The sequence below is a fragment of the Sorghum bicolor genome, chromosome 7, assembly GCF_000003195.3.
Source record: "Sorghum bicolor cultivar BTx623 chromosome 7, Sorghum_bicolor_NCBIv3, whole genome shotgun sequence".
Taxonomy (NCBI): Eukaryota; Viridiplantae; Streptophyta; class Magnoliopsida; order Poales; family Poaceae; genus Sorghum; species Sorghum bicolor.
This window is the reverse complement of record NC_012876.2, coordinates 59954178-59975918: the sequence shown is the minus strand read 5'-3', so window position 1 is coordinate 59975918 and position 21741 is coordinate 59954178. Positions and strand designations below refer to the sequence as shown.

Below are 21741 nucleotides of genomic sequence, written 5' to 3'. Positions count from 1 at the left end.
ACAACCTGGAGCTGCATGCATCTAGTGAACACAAGGAGAGATAAACTAATTAAGTGAATAAAATATGGGAAGATCATTCATTCTTAAGAAAATCTGAACTTCTAAAGCTTGTTCGTTTGTCTAAAAAATCATGTCTTAAAGTACAGTTCACTGATTTATTGTTAGAGAAAAACATTGTTGGCTGGTAGAAAAAGTACGGCTAGACAAGCGAACCCCTATTGACCAATAACTGTAAGTAACTAACATGGCCAAGAAAAACCAAATATTTCCAAGAAGAAAATGATAAATATCATATCATGTAATTTGTATAAGTGTTGTATAGATAATTCTCATTTTATTAGCCCAGGCACACAATCATAAAACAACATTCACACTTTAGTTCTAGAGAGATTTACCTGTATGGCCCTAAAAAAATGGCTCTTCTTTATATGGTCTATTTTTTTTGAACTTACCTCTGTGACCCTAAAATAAACTTTTATTATTTCTATGGCCTTCCATCCGTTTTCAGCAGTTAATGGTGTTAACTGAAGGTAAAAAGACTATTTTGCCCCTGGTGTAAAAAAATCATAGATTTGTTTGTTTGTTGTATATTTGGAGTAATATTTAGTAAATAAATTCACACATAATATACAAACAAAACTATACAATTTTTTTGTGACAAATATGCCCGTACTATATATGAATTTATTTTCTAAAATATTACTCCAAATATACAACAAACAAACAAAACTCTGTAATTTTTTACGCCAGAGGCAAAACGGTCTTTTTTACCCTCCACTTAACACCGTTAACTGCTGAAAACGGACACAAGGCTATAAAAGTAATGAAAGTTTGTTTTAGGGCCATAGAGGTAAGTTCAAAAAATAAAGACCATATAAGGACGAGCCATTTTTTCAGGGTCATATAGGTAAATCTCTCTTAGTCCTAGCCTGTGTATTAGTTCCCAAGTATTATAGTTTTTGCTGTTCCCACACCTTTGATCTGTAGTGCATTTCCACATTCATCCTATTTTTTAGGACTTAATTTAGCTTTATAATCAATAGTTGTCGTCTCGCTGTTGAGAGGCACACTGAAAGAGACATTAACCGTAAATGAAATCACCTGTATTGAGTCAGAGAGTCAAACTCGAGTAATCAGCAGGCTCTCTCAGAACTCAAGCAAGAAACTTAAGTCTTTAATTTAGCTCAGTTTGCTTCTCTCTCCTATTTTTTGACGGAACTGGTTCTCTCTCTCCTATTCCCAACCTCATTCTTGGTTAGTAATTAAGGCCTGTGCATCCACAAAACCAGGTTACCAGAGAAGCTAGCACTAACTAATTAATAATACACAAACAATCCAATCAGATGGGAGAGAGATTTCAATTAATTTGACTTACAAATTCACTGTAGATTTTTTTTTCAACACCATGTTTGTTATTTACATATAAACATACCATGGTTTTCAGGTTCTAGCCCTCCGGATGATTATCAATGTCACATTTTTGGCGTTACCTTCGATCTGTCATCAGTTGAAATGACTATTTATATGTCATTTGGATGTGTTTTTTTGTTTATTTGGGCGTCGAGCATCAATCCTTTTACAAGATGGGACAGAGATCCATCACATGCGTAATTCATCGTCAGTTGATTGTTCCATAATAAGGTTAACACAACTTGGAGTGTTTAATTATAGCTATGAAAAGTATGAGCTTTACTGAACAAATTAACGCGCACAGCTCGCCTTTAATAAACATGTAAGAAGGTTGAACTTTGAATGATTGGTCCTCGTTCTCCCAAACAATGTTGATGGGCTGCCCAACAATAATCTCCTTTTTTTGGAGGAAACCACAACAATATCTTTACATCTTCTGTAGGTTCAGTGGATGCACTGGTTCTAGCAGCTAGCTGCTTGCTACTGCTAGTATAACCATGTTAAATGGTTGCAGGAGCCTGGAGATATAGTAATAGGTAATGAGCAAGTGGTCCATATTATGCAGAGGTTTCAAATCATGATTGTTTTTGCTTAATGCTGAATTGCTGTCTTGCTGATGCTGTAAAGGAGTGCTATGTATACGTAATCGAAATTACGTAAGATGAGGCGTAGGTGTTTAAACAAGAGTACAAAGTGGCCAGAGGGGTAAAGGCTTGAATTGATTCAGAGATAATTTAGTTGGAAACAACATAATGGCTATACATGATCTCTAACAGGAGGAATGAATAAACTAGTTGAAGCATGTAGGTACGGGTAGCAGAGACTTTTCTTGCTCTGAATAGCACATCAGCAAGAGGCATGGTTTCAGATTGATTTATGTGGCAGGCATATAGATACAAAACTATATAGTGAGTAACCAGTACTCTAGAATCAGATTCATTTTGAGCGTAGCTGGTCCTTGGGCTGAGTAAAGGCTAGGCTTTTTTGTGCTTTTGTTAGATTTGCGGATCAACCTTTTTCTAATCAGCCGGGAGCTGAGACTGAGAGTGGGCAAGCAATGCAAGCTTCTAGAAGGAATTATTAGCTGCCGGAGACATGGATCCTCCTGACATCAAAATTTTTGTTTGACGACATAAGCACAAAAAGAAGCGTCCTTGTGCGGTGTCTGGGCATAAACTAAAGTCAAATTTTAGTTATCTAAAAATAAACGTAGTAATATACTATGTAGCAGGAGGGAGCATGTGGAGGTATGGCGTTTTATATCATTATACATATATGCTATTATACTTGCATTGGTGAGAATTTGATGCTTGACTGATGACCGGGCCGGGCAAGTTGAAGCCAGTCAAAAGTCATGGTTATGGATGCATGCATGCAGGATGCAGCAGACTAGTCATGGGTGTACGTAGGGCATTTGCATTTCTCTCCTCTTCTTATCTGAATTATTAGAACCAAAGGAGACAGTAGCCCACTGTACTGCAATTCTATATCTCTAAAGTTGACGTGCACGTTGATACACACTTAGTGTGTTGCCATACTAATTAAAGGAGATCAAGAGGTATATACAAATACTATATATATAGGTGTGCCCTACAAATACTATATACAAACACTAAATACTGTAATACTTTATATATGAAAAAACCCACAGTATCTCTTTAAATTTGGGTGTACTGCAATCCTTGATTTCTTATTTTCTAGCTAGTATAGATTGTTATTTACTTATTTTAGTTTGTGTGCAGGTACTACGGCGTTTGAATGAAAATTGGCAGCATGCATGTGCGGTTGAGTTGGGTCGTCTGGCCTTGTTAAGCATAGTGGGTCATATTTCCCATTTGAATCGGCCCATAGGTATCTTCTCTTGGTCTTGGCCTATATAGCCTTAGTTAACCCCACCATGAATTCAGCTGTATTCCTTGTTCTGATCGCACATTCTGCGTTTTATTTCAGCTTCAAAAATTGAAAACGAAGCAACGTACCATTACTAACTAACTGGAAATAAATGAGATACTGTTGTTGAATCAGACGCCCATTGACCAAAAAATATCAGTCTCATCATTAATCAGAGAGTATACTTTGCTATCTTAGATTGTTTAGAACTCCCTGCAATATCAATGATAACAGGCAATGAATCTTGTGTTTGCCCAATTTTAGAGAAACAGAGAAAAAACAATGGCTAAGGTAAGTATGGAAACAAGACACATAAGGCTTGTTTCTTTTATTCATTGATGATACACAAACTTACCAAAGCATATACATGGATGATGGATCATGGATGCATGCTGATGGAAACACACGGGAAAAGGTTGGCACACACATCGTCCATACATAGTACGACAGTAGTACACACACTCTCTCTATATATTACTATATATAAAGAGAGAACTCACTCTTACACATAGTACTAGTCATAGCCTAAAGCTGTAGGTGGTATGCACGTTGATCTGTGCCACTATGCTCCTCTTAGTTCCCTTCCATGAGGCCCGCGCCAATGGGTGGTGGAAGAGACGGTGGCTCTGGTTTCGATGGTTCTGGTTGGGGTTTTGGCTCTGGTGTAGGTTTGGGCCTTGGCTGGGGCTCTGGCTTGGATGGTTCAGGTTGGGGTTTTGGGCTTGGTTGAGGCTCCAGCTGAGGTTTAGGTTCTGGCGTAGGTTTGGGGCTTGGCTCAGGCTCGGGCTTTGGTTCAGGTTGCGAGGAGGGTGGCTGTGGTGTTGGTTTTGGCTCGGGCTTTGGATCTGGTTGTGGTGTGGGTTTAGGTTCCGGTTTTGGGTCTGGTTGTGGTGTGGGTTTTGGTTCTGGTTGTGGGTCTGGTTGTGGTGTAGGTTTTGGTTTTGGTTGCGGTGTCGGTTTAGGTTCTGGCTTTGGATCTGGTTGTGGTGCGGGCTTTGGTTCAGGCTGTGGTGCCGGCTTGGGTTCTGGCTTTGGGTCTGGTTGTGGTGTGGGTTTTGGGTCAGGCTGCGGTGTTGGCTTGGGTTCTGGCTTTGGGTCTGGTTGTGGTGCAGGCTTTGGTTCAGGTTGCGGTATTGGTTTGGGTTGTAGCTTTAGATCAATCACCCTACTATGAACAAGGTCAGGAACACTTGTAGCCAGTGTAATGGCTAGGGCTAAGTGGAAACATAGTGAGAGGAGTCCGGACCTCATGGTCGCCACCAGTCCAGATGGGCGCTTGATCTCACTCCAATCTCTATCTATTCGATCTCCAGTGCAAGCTGCGGACGCTTGTTGTGCACAGATGGCATGGACGGCATGGGTGATTTATAGGCATTGAAAGCCAACCGAGGCTTGACGCGTGTCCATCTCCCTGTTCGTGATTTTGCCATGGCACTGGCCCGGTAGCATGCAGCTTTTGGATGTACATATACTTTAGCGCCCACCAGACAAATCACTGTGTCGGAAAGGAGAATTATCATTTGTGCAAAGGTCATTTTCATGCATGTTCCATTAGTGAAGTACTTGTTTCATTCTTCGTACGACGTAACTGCAGGGCATTGTTTAGTCTTAGAGGGTATTGGTAAACATTTGGGCTGTCATATAGGGTTTTATGATGTTCAAATACTAATAAAAAATAAATTGTAGAATTTATTAAACCTAATTAATCTATCATTACCTTAGGTGTTACTGTAGCACTTTATTGTTAAATTATGGACTAATTAGGCTTAAAAGATTCGTCTTGCAAATTAGTCATAATCTATGCAATTAATTATTTTTAGTCTATATTTAATACTTTATGCATGTGTCTAAACATTAGATAGGATAGGATGTAAACTTTTAGGTGAGAAACGAAACAAGGCCAAAAGTGCTGATGTTTTTATTGTGTAATAAGCATTATTTAGATTAGTCATGAAATATATTTTCATAATAAACTTATTTAGAGATCCAACTATAGACAACATCTCCTATAAATTTGGTCAAAGTTAAAGATTATTTGACTTTTTGAAAAATGAGATTTACACTTTTTTTTGAACGGAGTATAATATTTAGCATTATAAATATAGCTAGTGTACATAAGATGCATGCTACAGGTATCACGCGGTTACTTGATCACAAAGTCAGAAAAGAATAATTAATAAGAGAAGGAAATTGGAGAAAGCTAGTAGCTCGATGGATCGTGCGCGACAGATCAGACCTAACTTTGACAGTATCCGAGTAGTGCGGATCGTACATACGTGAACTAGTATAACTATAGGATATCAATAACGGAGATCGATGGAGCTGTGTGTGTGTGTGTGTGTTTCTTACGTGACAAGTTCATGATGCATATATAATCTGCACTGTTATGTACTCACTCGTGTATATGTAATTATGTATGTATATATAGTACAGTATAGCTTTCTTGGATGGCTTTGCTGGACGCACGGATGTGGATCGAGTGGACACGACGTACGGCACAACAGGCACGGTAGGTGGCTATGCATGTGCAAGCTAAGGCGGATGCATGGGTTGGAGATGACCGGCGCGGGCGCGGGCGCGGCGGCGCCCCCACAACCGCACTAGCTAATCGTCGATCGATCTCGGCAAAGCAAAGGCAAATTAAAAGCAGCAGTACAATGAGTGAAACACGACGGCCGGAGCGGACGACGAGACACAACTAACGTACGACGATGGATCGGAGTGAGTGATCATGTCATGCATCGAGCTAGCTAGCTAGTAGTGGCGCGTACGCGGAGAGGGAATTAATGCATGATCGATCGAGTTCATGGCCGGCGGCTGGGACGGCGGCCGGCAGGCGTGCCGGCGTGCGCGTGCGTGCGGTGCCTCTGTCATCGATCTACTGTCGATCATGCGAGCAAGCCGTGTGTGCCCCGCGCCCGCGCGCGCGTGCATAAAGCGAGCGAGCTAGCAGCTACTCGATCCGGTCCCTTTTGCTAGCTTTCCACCCATCAGCATTTACATCAGATCTACCTCATCCGATCCCCTTCACAAGCATAGATGGATTGGAGAACGTACGAAGGTCTCTCCAATTCCATGCCCCTGTTGCATTTGCATACATCTCAATTAGGCGTGCATTGACATATGTACTTCATGTAGAATAGGATCTTATTTATAGGTTTAGTACATGATGAGCACAATCTAATCTTATACATATATGTGTGCGGAATACTTAGATTGGATGCAGACTAGAGCTGTTGTAAATTAGTCATGCGTTCACCAGCTCAGGTTTCTTTCGATGACCCGAGGAAGATGCAGAATTGCAGATAGCAGCGGCTTTCTAGATGCCAACAGCAGACTTATTTGGGAACCAAATCCAAAATGGATCTCTAACACAATATCTATAGCCTCCAACAGAGTACTCATATAGAAGACCCACTTTGGGTACCAGGAGAGGCATAACCCAAATTTGGGTATCCTCTCTCCTCGAGACTCATTTGCAGAGAGTGTTGTCTTTTAGATCTGGTTGTTGAAGAAGACTAAAAATAGGTATGGAGCTTTTTACCTGTAGCGCTACCCAAAAGACAAATGGCTCTTGTATTTTAGGTGACGATTGTTGGAGATAGAAGATTGGCCTTGACGGGGTGTCGTACTTTTCCGTGAAGGACCAAACACGTCAGCGCCCATCCACTTCAGCCAAGAAGCCGCAGATTTTTGTTGGGAGAAGAGGGGAGAGAGTCCATAGCTCAGTTGGTTTGCTTCCTAGGTGTGGGAGTGGCCACTTGTTCTCTAGCTAGGGTGAACCTGCGCGCCTCGCCATGGATTTTCCCCTGAGGGCTTGTTTAGTTCCGAGGCCAAAAAAATTTCACTCATCACATTGAATATTTAGACACATACATAAAATATTAAATATAAATAAAAAAATAAAATAATTATATAGTTTAGTTGGCAATCAAGAGACGGATCTTTTAAGCCTAGTCAGTCCATGATTACACTAGTACAGGGGTACACTATACAGACGGTTGGTAACCTATTTCTACAGACGTTTTCTAGCACCGCCTGCGCTGGGGACCAGTAGAAATCATCTATTTCCACAGGTGGTTCCTTGAGAGCCGCCAGTACAAAACATTTCCACAGACGGTTCCCTAAGAGAGCCGTATGTGGAAACGTATTAAAAAATGTATTATTTATTTATTTATTTATATTGTTATTATTTAAATATATTGATATTGGTTGGTCTTCAAACATAGCAACATGCAATTTAAATATTTCATCTCATACATACATTTGTATACATCAAAGTTTGGTGCTCAAAGACATTAAGTTAGTTACAAGAGTATATCCATCATCACACATCATATCATATGTACATCAAAGTTTGTTTCTGTCCTCTAATAACCCTCTTTAGTAAGTTTGAGCTTACTAATCTCTGTTAGCACCCGGAACTGTGGCCTGGATAATTGGCTTTCATCATCATGATATTTGCCTTCACGTGGAATGACATGCTTCATGAGGAACGAGCAGATGTCCTCAACTATGTTGTCTAAAGCACGTTTGTCCATACGCTCTATCGTCCCTTACTTATATACCTGCAAAGAAAGTTTATAAACATTATATATTTTATGACTTCCAACTTTAATGTGTGAACTATATAATGGACTATTACTTATAGGGAAAATTGGCTACCGGACATGCAAAGTGGTGACCATTGCTGGAAGACACTTTTTCATATAACACTCACCACCAAAACAATTGTCATTTGTAAACCATAAGGCCAATGGCTATGAAATTTTAACAGCAACAAGATACGATAGTTATCTACAAATCATCTAATACTCACTTCCATAGAAAATCTCGTTAAGGACACGAAATCATGTCCACCAGCAAATCATGGTTGTTAAGGTTGCTGGTGGACATGATTTCATGTCCTTAACGAGATTTTCTATGGAAGTGAGTATTATATGATTTGTAGATAACTATCATATCTTGTTGCTATTAAAATTTCATAGCCATTGGCCTTATGGTTTACAAATGGCAACTGTTTTGGTGGTGAGTGTTACATGAAAAAGTGTCTTCCAGCAAATGCGCGCCACTTTGCATGTCTGGTAGCCAATTGTCCCTTACTTATATTACCTTGGCAGGGTTCCTTTCATATCGTCCGTTCTCTCTCATGTTCTCGCACACGTAGTAGCCACAGAGGACAGATAAGGGTGGTTGCTTCATGCACTGTATAGCAGGAGAGTGGTTATTTAATTATAGTTGCAACCGTGGTCTTATGTGTATGATTTGTATTCATAAGAGTAATTTTTTATACGTACTGGCCAGTTACGTATAACCTCTAATGGCTGCCCTGGTCTGTTAGACTCGCACTTTCTATGATTTATCTTATAGAACCTGTATGCCCTATGATCTCAAATAGAATCACCATGTTATTGTCAAATTCTCACTATGCTTAAGTATGCATGCATAGCTTGACTTACAACTCTAGCAGTTTGATGAATGGAGCATAGCTTTCTTTCGGGTAATCTGCGGAGTCTAGTACCAACACCCTTCCCTCCTTGGGATAAATGATGAAGCATATCCAGTGGTTCCTGCTCGAATTAAATCCATGATGCATTTGTGCATTGGAATAGTTTAGATAGATATTTGTAAACTCACACTTACCCAAAGTGGTACGGGGCCACCACCGCTTTCCTATCTTGAAACTTTATTAGTGAATGTCCAATGTAGAAGGCATATTTGGCTTCAAAATCAAGTTTCAACTTTTGGAGTTTCTCATCCCGTTCTGCACCTTACAAACCCTGTACCTCTGCGCTGGCATTCCCGATTCTAAATGTGTGCCAATTTTCGGCTATATCTATTGGGCAGAGATAGCCATTCCTTTCTTCGACACAATAATTAAAGTCCAAACCAAAATACAAATCTTGTTGATCATATAACATTCTGCAAGGCAGAAGCATGTCAGATATTGAAAATTGATGCAACTACAATGTGTGTAACTATGTAACACTTACAATGCAAATCCCGTTACGATCTGTACATCTAGCATCTCGTGGTAGATAAATTAAAAAACCTAAGTATAGCATAACTATATAAACACAACATTCATTATAAATAGATAGATGATGTGGAAGGTGATAATAAAAAACCTAACTACAATATAATTAAAAAATAAAAAAACAATTATCTCTCTACATAAATATACAAGAACACACCATTGGTTTAATCTTGTAAAAACTAGCTAAATTGAGAAACAAAACATGTTGAGAGGTATTATCCAACCATATTAAGCAACCCCATCTAACCATACCAACAAATAAAGACAAGAAGCTAGCTATTCTTCTCTCTCACTCATGATGAAACCTTAGATCCAAAAAGTGGCTCAAATTGAGCTATAATGAGCAAATTGAGGCAATAGGGACATAAACTTTTTAGCAACCTCCTTCCCAGAAATGAAGATCAAAACCTCCCCCTTGTATTTTGAGAAATATGAACCTCCAAAATCACCCCCAATGGAAGGTGGGTGCGAGATACTTTTCTGATCAGGGAGGAAGAAGGGGTATTTATACAGAGATACCACAGACGGTTGCTTAAGCCAACCGTCTGTGGAAACCTGTTTTACAGGCGGTTGACTTAAGCCAACCGCTAGTGTAAATGCTCCATTTACACAGGCGGTTGGCTTAAGCAAACCGCCTGTGCAAACTGATTATCACAGGCGATTGGCTTAAGTCAACTGCTTGTGTAAATGGAGCATTTACACAGACGGTTTGCTTAAGCCAGCCGCTTGTGATAATCAGTTTGCACAGGCGGCTGGGATCTCTGACACCGCCCCATTTATACCATAGGCGCGTCGTAACTGGAACCGTCTGTGGTATAAAAAGAGGACGCCAGCTATGAGCCTGATTCTACTAGTGTTAGCCTTAAGTGCTACTGTAATCTACATGTGCTAATGATGGATTAATTAGGCTTAATAAATTTGTCTCGCAGTTTCCAGCCGAGTTATTTAATTAGTTTTTTATTAGTATTCAAATGACCCTCCCGACATCCTACGAAACATCCGATGTGACATCCAAAAACTTTTCTCCCTCTAACTAAACAAGGCCTGAGAGAACTAAGATGGGTGTGTGTCTGTGTGAGTAATGTGTGTGTGTGCCAAATAGATGTGTTCCGAGATTTTTCGGGCAGTCTCATCCGTACTCGAGCATGGGGTCAATATATATAGGTGTCCAATATAAGATATACCAGTACTCTAGGCAGTGTTAAAGAAAAATTGGGAGAGAGGGACGAAGCTGGATAATTTTTTAAGGAACTGAAGGGGCTGAGGCCCCTGCAGAGAGCTTTATTAAAATAGAACAGAAAAAGTTACAATAAAAATAAAAAAGAAACAAAAACAACAGGCATGAAGAACTGAAAGGCCACACCCTTCAAGAGACAAAGCTGGACAATATAGATTCATCTAGCTTCCTCTCATGATGGTGGACCCCACGCATGGATGGAGGCAGATTTGCTCCCATGCCCAGGCGGGCATGGGTTGCCGAGGCGCGACGCGGGATGGACTCGTCGAATCTAGGGCGAGGGCAGCGTGCGACCCTAAGCTCCTTGGCGGATGTGAGTAGCGGTCCCTCATAGTATCACGACATGATGATGGCACCGAGCAATATGGTCTGCATGTCAGCAGGAGCAGGGGCAAAGGCAGAGAGTCACAGGGGACGAGCTAAGTGAGGAAGAGGATAAGATGACCGGATAAGATAAAGGGTGAAATAAAGATGAGAAAGAAATAAAAAAACAAAAAAGAGAGACAATATGGTCATTCGATCCTTTTTGTGCGATCCTGAGCTCCTCGGACGCGAGTAGCGGTCCCTCATAGGACCGCGACACGATTATGGCACTGAGCAACATGGTCTGCACGTTACCAGGAGAGGGGCAAGGGCAGAATTGTAGGGGGCGAGCGATGTGAAGAGGAGGATAAGATGACCGGATAAGATAAATGGTAAATAGAGATGGAAAAGAAAAGAAAGAAAAAAAAAAGATAATATGATCATTCCATCCTTTTTGCACGACCCTGAACTCCTCAGCAAACGCGAGTAGCAGCCCTTCATAACTAGGACTATGGCACCGCGATGGCGCGAGCAACATGGTCAGCATGCTGCCAGAAGCGGGGGCAAGGGTAGACTCACAGAAGACAAGCGGCGTGAGGAGGAGGATAAGATGACCAGATAAGATAAAGGGTGAAACATGATCTGCACGTCATTCCATCCTTTTTGCGTACATGGTCTGCATGTCATTCCATTTTTTTTTTGCGTACCTAGATAAGTTGTTTTAGCAAACGGCTTACCAAAATAGTTTCTGTTCTATCGATACAACTACTTTTGGAGCTGAATCCAAGAGAAATTGCTTCACTATTGAAACTGGATCTAAAGAATGGCTTGGATTTTGTTTTTTGGCATGGTAGTGATGCATGTGACGTCACTCTTATTTATATAGCACTGTGGAATAGGAGTCATTGTACCTAATAAACTAGGGTTATGGCATGAAAGAATCAAAATATGCCCAAGAGGAGGTAGGGTTGAATTAGACTAATCTAAAAATCTTATGGAATTTGAACCTATCGCTTGGCCAAATTCATCCTTGTGCCTAATAGCCCAAGTCATTGTTATATAAGGCACTATTAATCCCCCGTTCTAGAGTGAAGAAGGATCAATAACTAGAGATCATTACGTCCCTATGCATATCAGGGGGACGATATCCTTGTGCTCCAACGAGAACTAATAGAGAGTGTCGACTCTTCAATACCTTAGGAATATCGTCGTCTTTCCTTCCCTTCATACTATGCATTTACTTTCTTAGAATTAATATGCTAGTGTGGGGTTAGAACATAGGTACTAAACTTTTGTGTGGTACTCTCATAATCGCAACCGAGAGATCACCAAGCCCCTCAACGTCACCTAGACATCTAGGTGTGATGCCATTTAAGCACGAACTAACACTTCATCTGAACAAACCTAATGAGAAGAGTGGATGCACACTTACACTCCATAAACACTAACAGAGTACTTAATCTCCAATTATGAAATCCAAATCACTCCAATAAGCCTAAACCCTCTCTTGGATGCCAATTTTTGTAGCTAACTCATCATATATCGAAGAGATAATCTATGCATAAGATGGAAGGGTATATATATATGTCACACCCTAAAAACTAGCTGTTTGAACTCCACTCAGCAGAAATACGCATTCACTAGAAAGCTCTGGTGGTGCTTTGAACAAGCACCGAAGGGTTCCGGTGTCGTTTCAATGGCTATTTTCTAACAAGCCATTACTGTTGGTCGAGCTTCAATGATCTGGAGAGCTCATATTCACTTCGCAACCCTCTTTGTAAACATGGTATATGGTGAAGTACTCCGGTGAGATACCACCGGACAACTCCAGAGTGTAGAAGAGCTCTCTCCAGTGGTTTGCTAAAAATCATTTACCAAATCTTATGATTTGGCAAATGACTAAAACATATAGCAAGTGTAAATTCTTAGTATCTCCAGTGGTTTGCTATTTAGGCTTGGTAAATTAAGAAAAGTAGGTCCACTTCATCAACTAACTTTGACTGGACTTCTCCCTGCCCTTGAAGCTGCCGACCTCGACGCGCACGGGGACGTCGGCGCGGAACACGAGCGGCACGGCGCCCGTCCGCTGCGCGTCCTGCAAACCGGACACGACGGCAGTGGCCAGCTGCACCTCCCCGGCCAGTGCCGGCGGCAGCACCTTGGTGTTGCGGTGGCCCTGGTAGAACGCCGGCAGCGCGCCGCGCTCCAGGCGGTACGACTGGTACCACACCCCGAGGCTGGACCCGGGCTCGTACTGGATGCCGATCTGGGAGTTCGGGTTCGCCGCCGTCACCGTCACGTCGAACCTCGCCCGCGCCGTCACCGTCGACGGGTCGACCTGGAACGCAGACACGAAGAGGCGGTCCACCGAGTACCGCGGCGCCTTGGGGTCGAGCGCTAGGTACAGCGCGCCGACGGCCGCCGCGGCGAGCACCGCCAGCACGACCGCGGTGACCACCGCGCAGCAGAGGAGCCGGCAGCAGCAACCCTGGCCGTGCAAATTGAGTACTGCAAAAACTATTCCTTCTCATCCAAACAAAAAGAATCAGTGATTCCTCAAAAAGAAAAAAAGGATTAGCAGGGGGTGGGGACGAAACGACGGGTATCATCGCTTCACTTGTTGCGGTTCCTCACCGAGGACCCCTCCATAACCACCTTCCTCTCCGCCGTCTCCTCTTCCTCGGCGACGCTTGACGACGACGCGAGTCGACGGCGCCCTTCTTCTCCTTACGCGTCGTCGTCGCGGGCCGCCACCGCCGCGGGAAGAGGTAGAGCGCCGTGGACGTGAGCAGCGTGGCCCCGACGCGGCCGCAGAACACCACCATGAGGAGGCACAGCACCACGGCAGCCGCGCCCGCCGCCGGGGACGACGACGCGGGCCTCTTATTATTACTCGCCTGCCGCTTGACCGCCGGCGGGTAAAGCACCCCCGAGACCGACGGCGAGGACGAGGCCGTGGATGAGCGAGACGACGCCGACGACGACGACGACGCCGATGATGTGTTCGAGTCCAGCGACGACGCGGAGCTCAGCAGCGCCGACGACGCCCTGGACACGCCGTAGACGACGTCGTCTGCTGCGTCCATCCCCCGCTTCTTTGAGGACGCCGCCGACGGTTTCTTCTCGTTGCCTCCCTGCTTGTTGTTATTACCGGGCAAGAACTTCCCCTGGAACGACAGCGGGAACCGACGATGAAAATTCACTCGCGCGGGAGAGGAGGCCACGGCGTCCGGATCTCGCGATGGCAAGCGGAACGAGCCGCGCAAATTTGCGCGTCGATGGCTGCAGAATGGCAAGTTGCCATTTTTTGGCAAGTTGATTAGCAAACCATTGGAGGGGTCATTTGTCTAGTTTTGCCAAATTATACAAGATAACAAGTGTGTTTAGCAAACCACTGGAGATGCTCTCCAAGAGTTTGCCAAAAGCACTTGTCATCCTTGTTATTTTGGCAAAACTTGAAAAATACATGCTCCAACAGTTTGGCAAAGCACTTGGCAAAATTTGACAACTTGCCATCCACCTAGTGTTTTGGCGCATATTTGCGAGCACCGATCGGCTTGCCATCGTGATATTTTCGGCGCGGCTTTCCTCTCCCGCGCACAAAGTGAAAGTTCCCTCCCGGTTGTTCTTGGCCACCACGATGGTGATGTACCCGCCATCCTCCTCGGCAGTGGCCGCCGACGACCTTGGCGACCTCCGCGCCCTCATGGCCTCCTCCTCGGCGAGCGCGCGACGGTAGACCTTCTCCTCGGCATCCCGGAGGAACTCGAACTTGGGCGGTGGCGACACCGCCGGCGCAGTGCCCGGACCCGGGCTGGCCGCCGGGGACTCGAAGAGCGGGTTGTAGGAGTTGTCCATCGCGGCCGTGTGCAGCGGCGACAACGAGGTTCTGGGCGTGAGGAACGGTGGCGTCTCAGCGCAATGCAGCAGCTTGCCGAGGCTACGGCTGCGGCTACGGTTCCGGCTGCGCCGCCCTCCGTCCTCGGACTCGAGGTCCTCGCGGGTCTCCTCCTTGATGGTGAACAGCAGCCGCGTGGGCCCGACGAGGCTGCCGAGCCGCATCAGCTGCGCCTCCACCGTCTCGTCTTCGTCGTCGTCGGCACCGCCGCCGTCGCCGCTGACGCCGACGGCCACGGCCACGGCGGCGGCTGGCTCGGGGACGGCGTAGGTGGACGCGAGCGCCGCCGCCGGCGGCTTCTTGAAGCAGAAGAGCTGGAGCAGCTCGCGGGAGGACGAGGACGGGGACGACGCCGCGTCGGAGATGGCAGCCGCGCGCCGCCGCTGCCGGCGCTTGTGCACGAAGATGTAGTAGAGCTCCGCGGTGAGCGCTAGCAGGAGCAGCGACGACACCACGGCCAGCCCGACGCCGACGCTGCTTAGAGCTCTCATGTTTGCCGAGGAGATGGGGGCGCCTTGCAGATCGCCGGCAGGATGATCTCGCCGGCAAGATCAGGGAGGCGAAGGTGTGTTGAGGCGTGCGGCGCGGCCAGGCCAAGAGTCGCGGTTGCGGAAGGGCGGGGGGAGGCGCGATAAAATAGGTGTCGCAGGCGGCCAGCAGGTGAAGCGTCCAAGTTAGTTGACGGTGGTTTGGGTGGGCCTACTTTTTAATTTTTTGCTAAGCCCATATGGCAAACTATTGGAGAGACAACAATTTTTCACTTGCCAAATGTTTTATTCACTTGCCAAAATACAAGTTTTGCCAAGTGAGTTTTGGCAAACTCTTGGAGATGCACTGTGTAACACTACTATTACCTAAGCTCCAATGGTATAACTCAGGTGACCATCAGAAGTTAGGCTCATTGCACAGTTTCCTGTCTTTTTCACAACACATGGCCTAAGCTCCGGTGCCATTAAAAACCATCAATTTTCATCCAATTCAAACATCTTTGAAAATAACTTGATCTTTGAGCTACAACAGTAATACAAGATCAATGCATCGTTACATTTAATCGCTACTAGGACCCAATTACCCATGGTTCGATGGTTCTATGCTAGCTGTTCATAAAAACTAACGGGTGTCCAAGTCTTAACTTCAAGTATCTTGTCCGTTCTATTATGGTTTATTATAGCTTTGTTCTAAGTCAAAATTTCTCTAACTTTGAGTAAATTTATACAAAAGTTCATCAATATGTACTGTATTCACTTCGTTCAATTCTCCTTATTTTGATACTGTATTTATTTAAACTTATAAATTTTAGTGTATTTTTTAGTGGTCAAAATTAGATAAATCTAACTTTACACTAAGGTATATAAACTTATATAATTTGAAATGTATAAAGTATCTACTTTATCTTCTTGTCCATTTTGTGGATTCTTTCTTTATAGAAAACTCACCATCTTGTCAAATGGATTCAACTATTATATTTGCACCCGCCCTAATCATATCATAGAAAGCCATCTATTCTTTTTAAAACAGGGCCCATATATCTTGCAGACTCGCTTCATAGAAAGCCATCTATTCTTTTTAAAACAGGGCCCATATATCTTCAGACTCGCCGAACAAAGGGTGAAACCAGGAAAATAGGCCCATAATACAAATGGGCCCATCTATTGTGCTGAAAACACGCATTACCAAATTGGCGTTACGTTATCCACTTATTTAACAGTCGCAGGACGCTCACAATCCCAAAAACATCTCGATCGCTGAAGTCTGCAAATTGATCAGGCGTCTAGTGCTAGTTAAGGCCTTGTTTAGTTCAAAAAAAATTTGGGAAACCGACAATGTAGCATTTTCGTTTGTATTTGTCAAATATTGTCCAATCATGGACTAACTAGGCTCAAAAGATTCGTCTCGTCAATTTCGATCAAACTATGCAATTTGTTTTTATTTTCGTCTATATTTAATACTCCATGTATACGTCTAAAGATTCGATGTGACGGGGAATCTGAAAAATTTTGCAAAATTTTTTGGGAACTAAACAAGGCGTAACTGTACTGGCCTATAAGGCTGTAAGAGCATCTCCAAGAATTTGTCAAATCTTACTTGGCAAATCTTGTGATTTGGCAAGTGCTTAAACCATATGGCAAATGCAAAAAGATTGTATTTCCAATAGTTTGTTATTTAAGTTTCATAAAATTAAAAAACTAGGCCCACTTCCAAACCAGATCAACTAATTTTCATCGTCGTCTCATCTGACGGCGCGCCGTGCGGACTCTTTGAATGGCCGCACGTCTTGCTCACGTGATTGTGTGAAGGTCTGAGCCGCCGGGGTCTCTCCTTGCGATCGTGAAGGGATACGCCTCCAGGTATATCTTCTTGATTCAGTTTCAGCCTCCATCAAGGGATACGCCTCCAGGTATAGATCCATAGCTCTGCAAAAAATATTACAAAAAATACAATTCACAAGAACTGAAAAGAAATACTAGGTTGTTGTAATAAACAAAACAAAAATACTAGGTTGCTGAAAAAGAAGACAAAATTTCACAATACTAGCTTCATGACTGCAAAAGAAAAGAACAAGCCTAGCTTCTATACCTAGCTGGACACAGTCCATGCATGTCCTCTGAACAAATTAAGTGCTGATCTAATGGGAGTGATGGGATGGGATGGAGGCCAGCGCCACTTTCATCTGCTCATCATGGCATGCGTGCGTTGATCGGATCGCTAGACAGGTGAAGATTCCCGGCAAGCGGGGGAGATGAGCCGGCGGCGACTCTACACGTGATAGCAAGCGCAGTTCTGCGCGCAAATATGCGCGTATTCAGCCAGAAAATGCCAACTCCTCAGATTATGCCAAGCCAGTTACCAAACTATTGGACCATGATTTTTCATATTTTGTCAAAACAAACAAGGATAGCAAATGCTTTTAGAAATATATTTATAATGTGTCTAGTGGTAAAATTGATGTCATAAATATTGATGGTTTTTTATAGATTTAGTTAAATCTAAAAAAAAATTAGGACAACTCCAGAAATTAATTTGTTTTGGACAAAGGGAGTATAACATACTATTGTTGCACAACCAAATTACATTATTACACCCAGATATACGTACTGTAATGTAGAACTGTAGACAACACAGAAATGAATTAGTTATCTTCATCAGTTTTGTCTACAGGTAACAATAGAGGTGGAAAAGTTTGCCCACTTGCCCATCGTCGTCTGCGACGCGCTGCATAAAGTGGCAGCAATCTGGCTAGACACTCTTCTCAACCTGGATTTTCTGCGATAAAACGTTTGCGCCTTGTTTAGTTCCAAAATATTTTGCAAAATCGACACTGTAGCTTTTTCGTTTGTATTTGATAAATATTATCCAATCATAGACTAACTAGCCTCAAAAGATTCGTCTCGTCAATTTCGACCAAACTATACAATTAGTTTTTATTTTTGTCTATATTTATTACTTCATGCATGTGTCTAAAGATTCGATGTGATGGGGAATCTGAAAAATTTTGCAAAATTTTTTGGGAACTAAACAAGGCCTTGGCTGAAGAAAGCGAGCAGTAAAAAAAAGGTTTGAAGATATAAAAAAAACTAGTTAGAAAAATAATTGGCCACTTGAAAATGTCATTATCACAGCGGATTTCAGTACTTACCAGCTTGGATTATTAGTTATTTAGATCATCCAGGTTAATCTATCAAGATATATTGCATCTACATGTTTGTTACGTTTGCGTCACGGTAAAACCGGGCTCATGCGGGATGATGAATGACGATCAAGTCTATAACTAGGTCATTAAATTTGATTTGTGTCATGAGTACAACTCATACGTTTGATGTTCCTAGCTCATCCCATCAGAGAGCTAAACCTTCAAACCAAGACTGATGTATTTGGTTGCTGGCCACGGTGTGCCACGCTTTGGCTGCAGAGGTGCCGCACCTATGGCGAACGATTTGGACGCCACACCTATGGCAAAAGCTGTAGACTTGAAAAGCTATGACGGCCTAAAATAAATTAGGAACCAAACAGTTGTAGCCAAAAGTGTGTAGCCTTTAGGTCTTATAGCCGTGGCAAGTGGTGGCTGAGAACCAAACACATGTGCCCTAAATCATTTCTCGTGAAACCGTTAGTGGCGGATCTAAGATTTTGTCTTAGGGTATGTCATCTAAAAATTTTCATATATATAGTTCGGTAAAACCATTTACCAATTCGGTAACACAATCATAAAATTTGCAATATAACTTTTGCACTAAATAACATGATAAGTGTTAAATTTGAAGATTAAGTTGAAAAATTCTATTACTGACAATATCATAAATGATTCAAAAGTTAAAAATATAGGAGCCCATCGAGGATTCAGATGCGTGCGGCGAGGGTTACCGAAGGCTCATCACGGCGCGCCGCCGCAGGAGGCGGGTGCGTGAGGCAAGCAGCAGAAATCCGAGTGATTCATCAAATTAGCAGTTTTATATTATATTTTAAGAGATCATTGGATGTATACATGTATTGTATTTGGCTGAACTGCAGGTATGCCAGTGCATACCGGGTATACCCTATAGTCATTAAACCAAACGATCGATTCTGGATGTGACGACCACTCTCCAAACCAAACACCATGATCGTCATTAAGCCAACACGCACAATAATCATACATGCACACGTACTCTCTTTTTATTCATGGATACAGAGGTAATCCGACCGCACAACACGTACAACAAGCAGTGGCCTTTAGATAGTATATAAGTAGAGGCACAAGAAGCAAACAACTCACACATACACTCTTCACACGTACTACACAGTAGTGTGATGGAACATGACATGCACTGATACACTACGTGCGCATGCAGTAGTGTCATGACGCACGCAACGCACGAGCACGCGCACGTGTGCATAGTTAACAACAAACACATAACACAAACCGCAGCAGTTAGCCGAGCAAAGCCGACCTTTTCAGACAAGCGGACAGGCTAGAAATAAACCAGCATGCCACCAGCCGCTTATTTATACTATAAGCTCTTTCAGCTTGCTTTTTTATATATACAACACCCACCATCAAGGACCGGGCGTGCCCGGCGAGTATGCTGGGGGCTTCGGCTTGGGTTTGCCCGGGCCCGGCTGAGGCTCCGGCTTGGGCTGCGGTTGTGGCTTCGGTTTCGGCTCGGGCTGCGGCATGGGCTTTGGTTTAGTGGGTTCTGGAGTTGGGTTGGGCTGAGGTGTGGGCTTCGGGTGCCCTGGCTCTGGCTGTGGTTTGGGTTTGTAGGGCTGATCAGGCGTTGGTTTCGGCTGGTCAGGCTGTGGCTGTGGCTGTGGCTTTGGCTTTGGCTTTGGCTTTGGAGTGATCACTGGCCTCGGCTCTGGCTTGTCGTCGCCGGCGGCCGCCGCCGCAGCCATGACGACAAGATACAGCCATACCGCCAGTGTGCACCGCATCCTCATCCTAGCTAGCTATAGCAGTATGCTAGCTAGCTAGCTCACTCTGTCGAACGATGATCGATCGAGTCCTCCTTGTAGGTTTGTAGCTATGGAGTATATGATTATAATGTGTTTCACTGCATGCTGCTGGATCTGTGTGTGAGCACAAATGGCTGGCAAGGGCAAGGAAATTTATAGCCAGGCCGGCCAAACTGTCGTTGGACGCGTGTACGTGTTTTTTTTTTTACCATTACCACCCGGTCACTTACTGTGTGTGGTTTGCAATGTCATACCTAAAATATACCATTGTGGTTGTATATTATTATTTACTAGGTACGCGCTGGGGTACGCGCTGGCTCCTGCGCATTTCCGCGTCCACCAGCAGGCAGCAGCCAATATATAAAATAGTATTGTCTACTTGTTGGATTGGATCAAAAGATCAGAGGCGGAAGGCAAAGGATCGGACACCTGGCTCTTAAAAAACGAGTAATTACGTTTGTGTTACGTCGCTGTCATGTAAAATTGGAGGCACGCATTGTCCTGCGGTCCATATCCTGTTGGTGACACGCGTTTCACAGCTAGGTAAATTTGCATGCAGGTCTAAGGGCTCACAGTTCATGGAGACGTGTCAGCTGTTTTCAGATACAAGATATACGTGGATCAAGCATTATATTGATGTTAGGCATGCAAGCGAGGCTACCTACTCGCAGCGTGCAGTGTCAATCTAACCGTACCGTAGTTGGTTAGGTACCTCCACAAATTAAAGTGTGACCTAAAGCTAATTAACCCACAGTGTATTACATGGTTATATTATAGATGGCCCATTCGGGCACCCAGTATGGCACGACAGGGAAAAAATATGTACGGGATTCCCATACGCGGCACTGGGCGCTGCACACACAGATGACGACGTGTGGCAGTCTTGGAAAAATTAGCTCGGCAGTCTCGCAACTGAAGATTTAGGCTCTGTTTTGTTAGTCAAGCATCAAATATTTATACACATGTATAAAGTACTAAATATAGACTATTTATAAAACTAAAAACATAGCTAGAGAGTAATTTGCGAGACAAATTTTTTAAGGCTAATTAGTCCATGATTAGACACTAATTACCAAATAAGACGAAAATGCTAACCTATCTGTTAAACTTTAACCCCCAAACCAAACACCCCCTTACATGTCGTGGGTTCATTGAATAACCACGTACGGTACCGCTTACGCGAGTCCCATACCCACTTTTTTCCGCACACCATGTACTCGGCCAATGCATGGCGCTGGAGGAAGGCCAGGCAATAGGGCCACGGGCCTAAGCAACAGCCCAAGCATGACATTGTGGGCTATTTTTAGGGGGGGCTTGCCAAGCTGCCAACCCGATAAGCACAACCTACTCTGCAGGTTATGTTAGCCTTTTAGGCCCGTTTACCAGGTGGTGGTGCGGCGACCGATAGAACTGGGAAAGAGCATAGAGGAGTCGGTGCCTGGTGGGATGAAGAAGGAGAGGAGATGACGCTAATCAAGGCCAAGATGCGACCCTGGTCTCACGGTTGGGGCCGGGGAAGAAGAGAACCCGCGC

The 21741-nt window shown here is 43.9% G+C and overlaps 3 protein-coding genes across 3 annotated transcripts; all 3 read right to left on the bottom strand.

Moving 5' to 3' along the window:
- On the bottom strand, positions 3588 to 4634 carry LOC8054836 (protein TsetseEP). The gene has a single exon (XM_002444517.2). The coding sequence runs from the start codon at positions 4549 to 4551 to the stop codon at positions 3874 to 3876; it is 678 nt and encodes a 225-aa protein (XP_002444562.2). The 5' UTR covers positions 4552 to 4634; the 3' UTR covers positions 3588 to 3873.
- LOC8054835 (NDR1/HIN1-like protein 6) lies at positions 12788 to 13486 on the bottom strand. The gene is made up of 2 exons (XM_002444516.2): positions 13478 to 13486; positions 12788 to 13365 (listed from the first exon to the last, which is right to left on the bottom strand). The coding sequence occupies exons 1-2, from the start codon at positions 13484 to 13486 to the stop codon at positions 12868 to 12870; spliced, it is 507 nt and encodes a 168-aa protein (XP_002444561.2). The 3' UTR covers positions 12788 to 12867.
- On the bottom strand, positions 13402 to 15266 carry LOC8054834. The gene is made up of 2 exons (XM_002444515.2): positions 14439 to 15266; positions 13402 to 14224 (listed from the first exon to the last, which is right to left on the bottom strand). The coding sequence occupies exons 1-2, from the start codon at positions 15264 to 15266 to the stop codon at positions 13508 to 13510; spliced, it is 1545 nt and encodes a 514-aa protein (XP_002444560.2). The 3' UTR covers positions 13402 to 13507.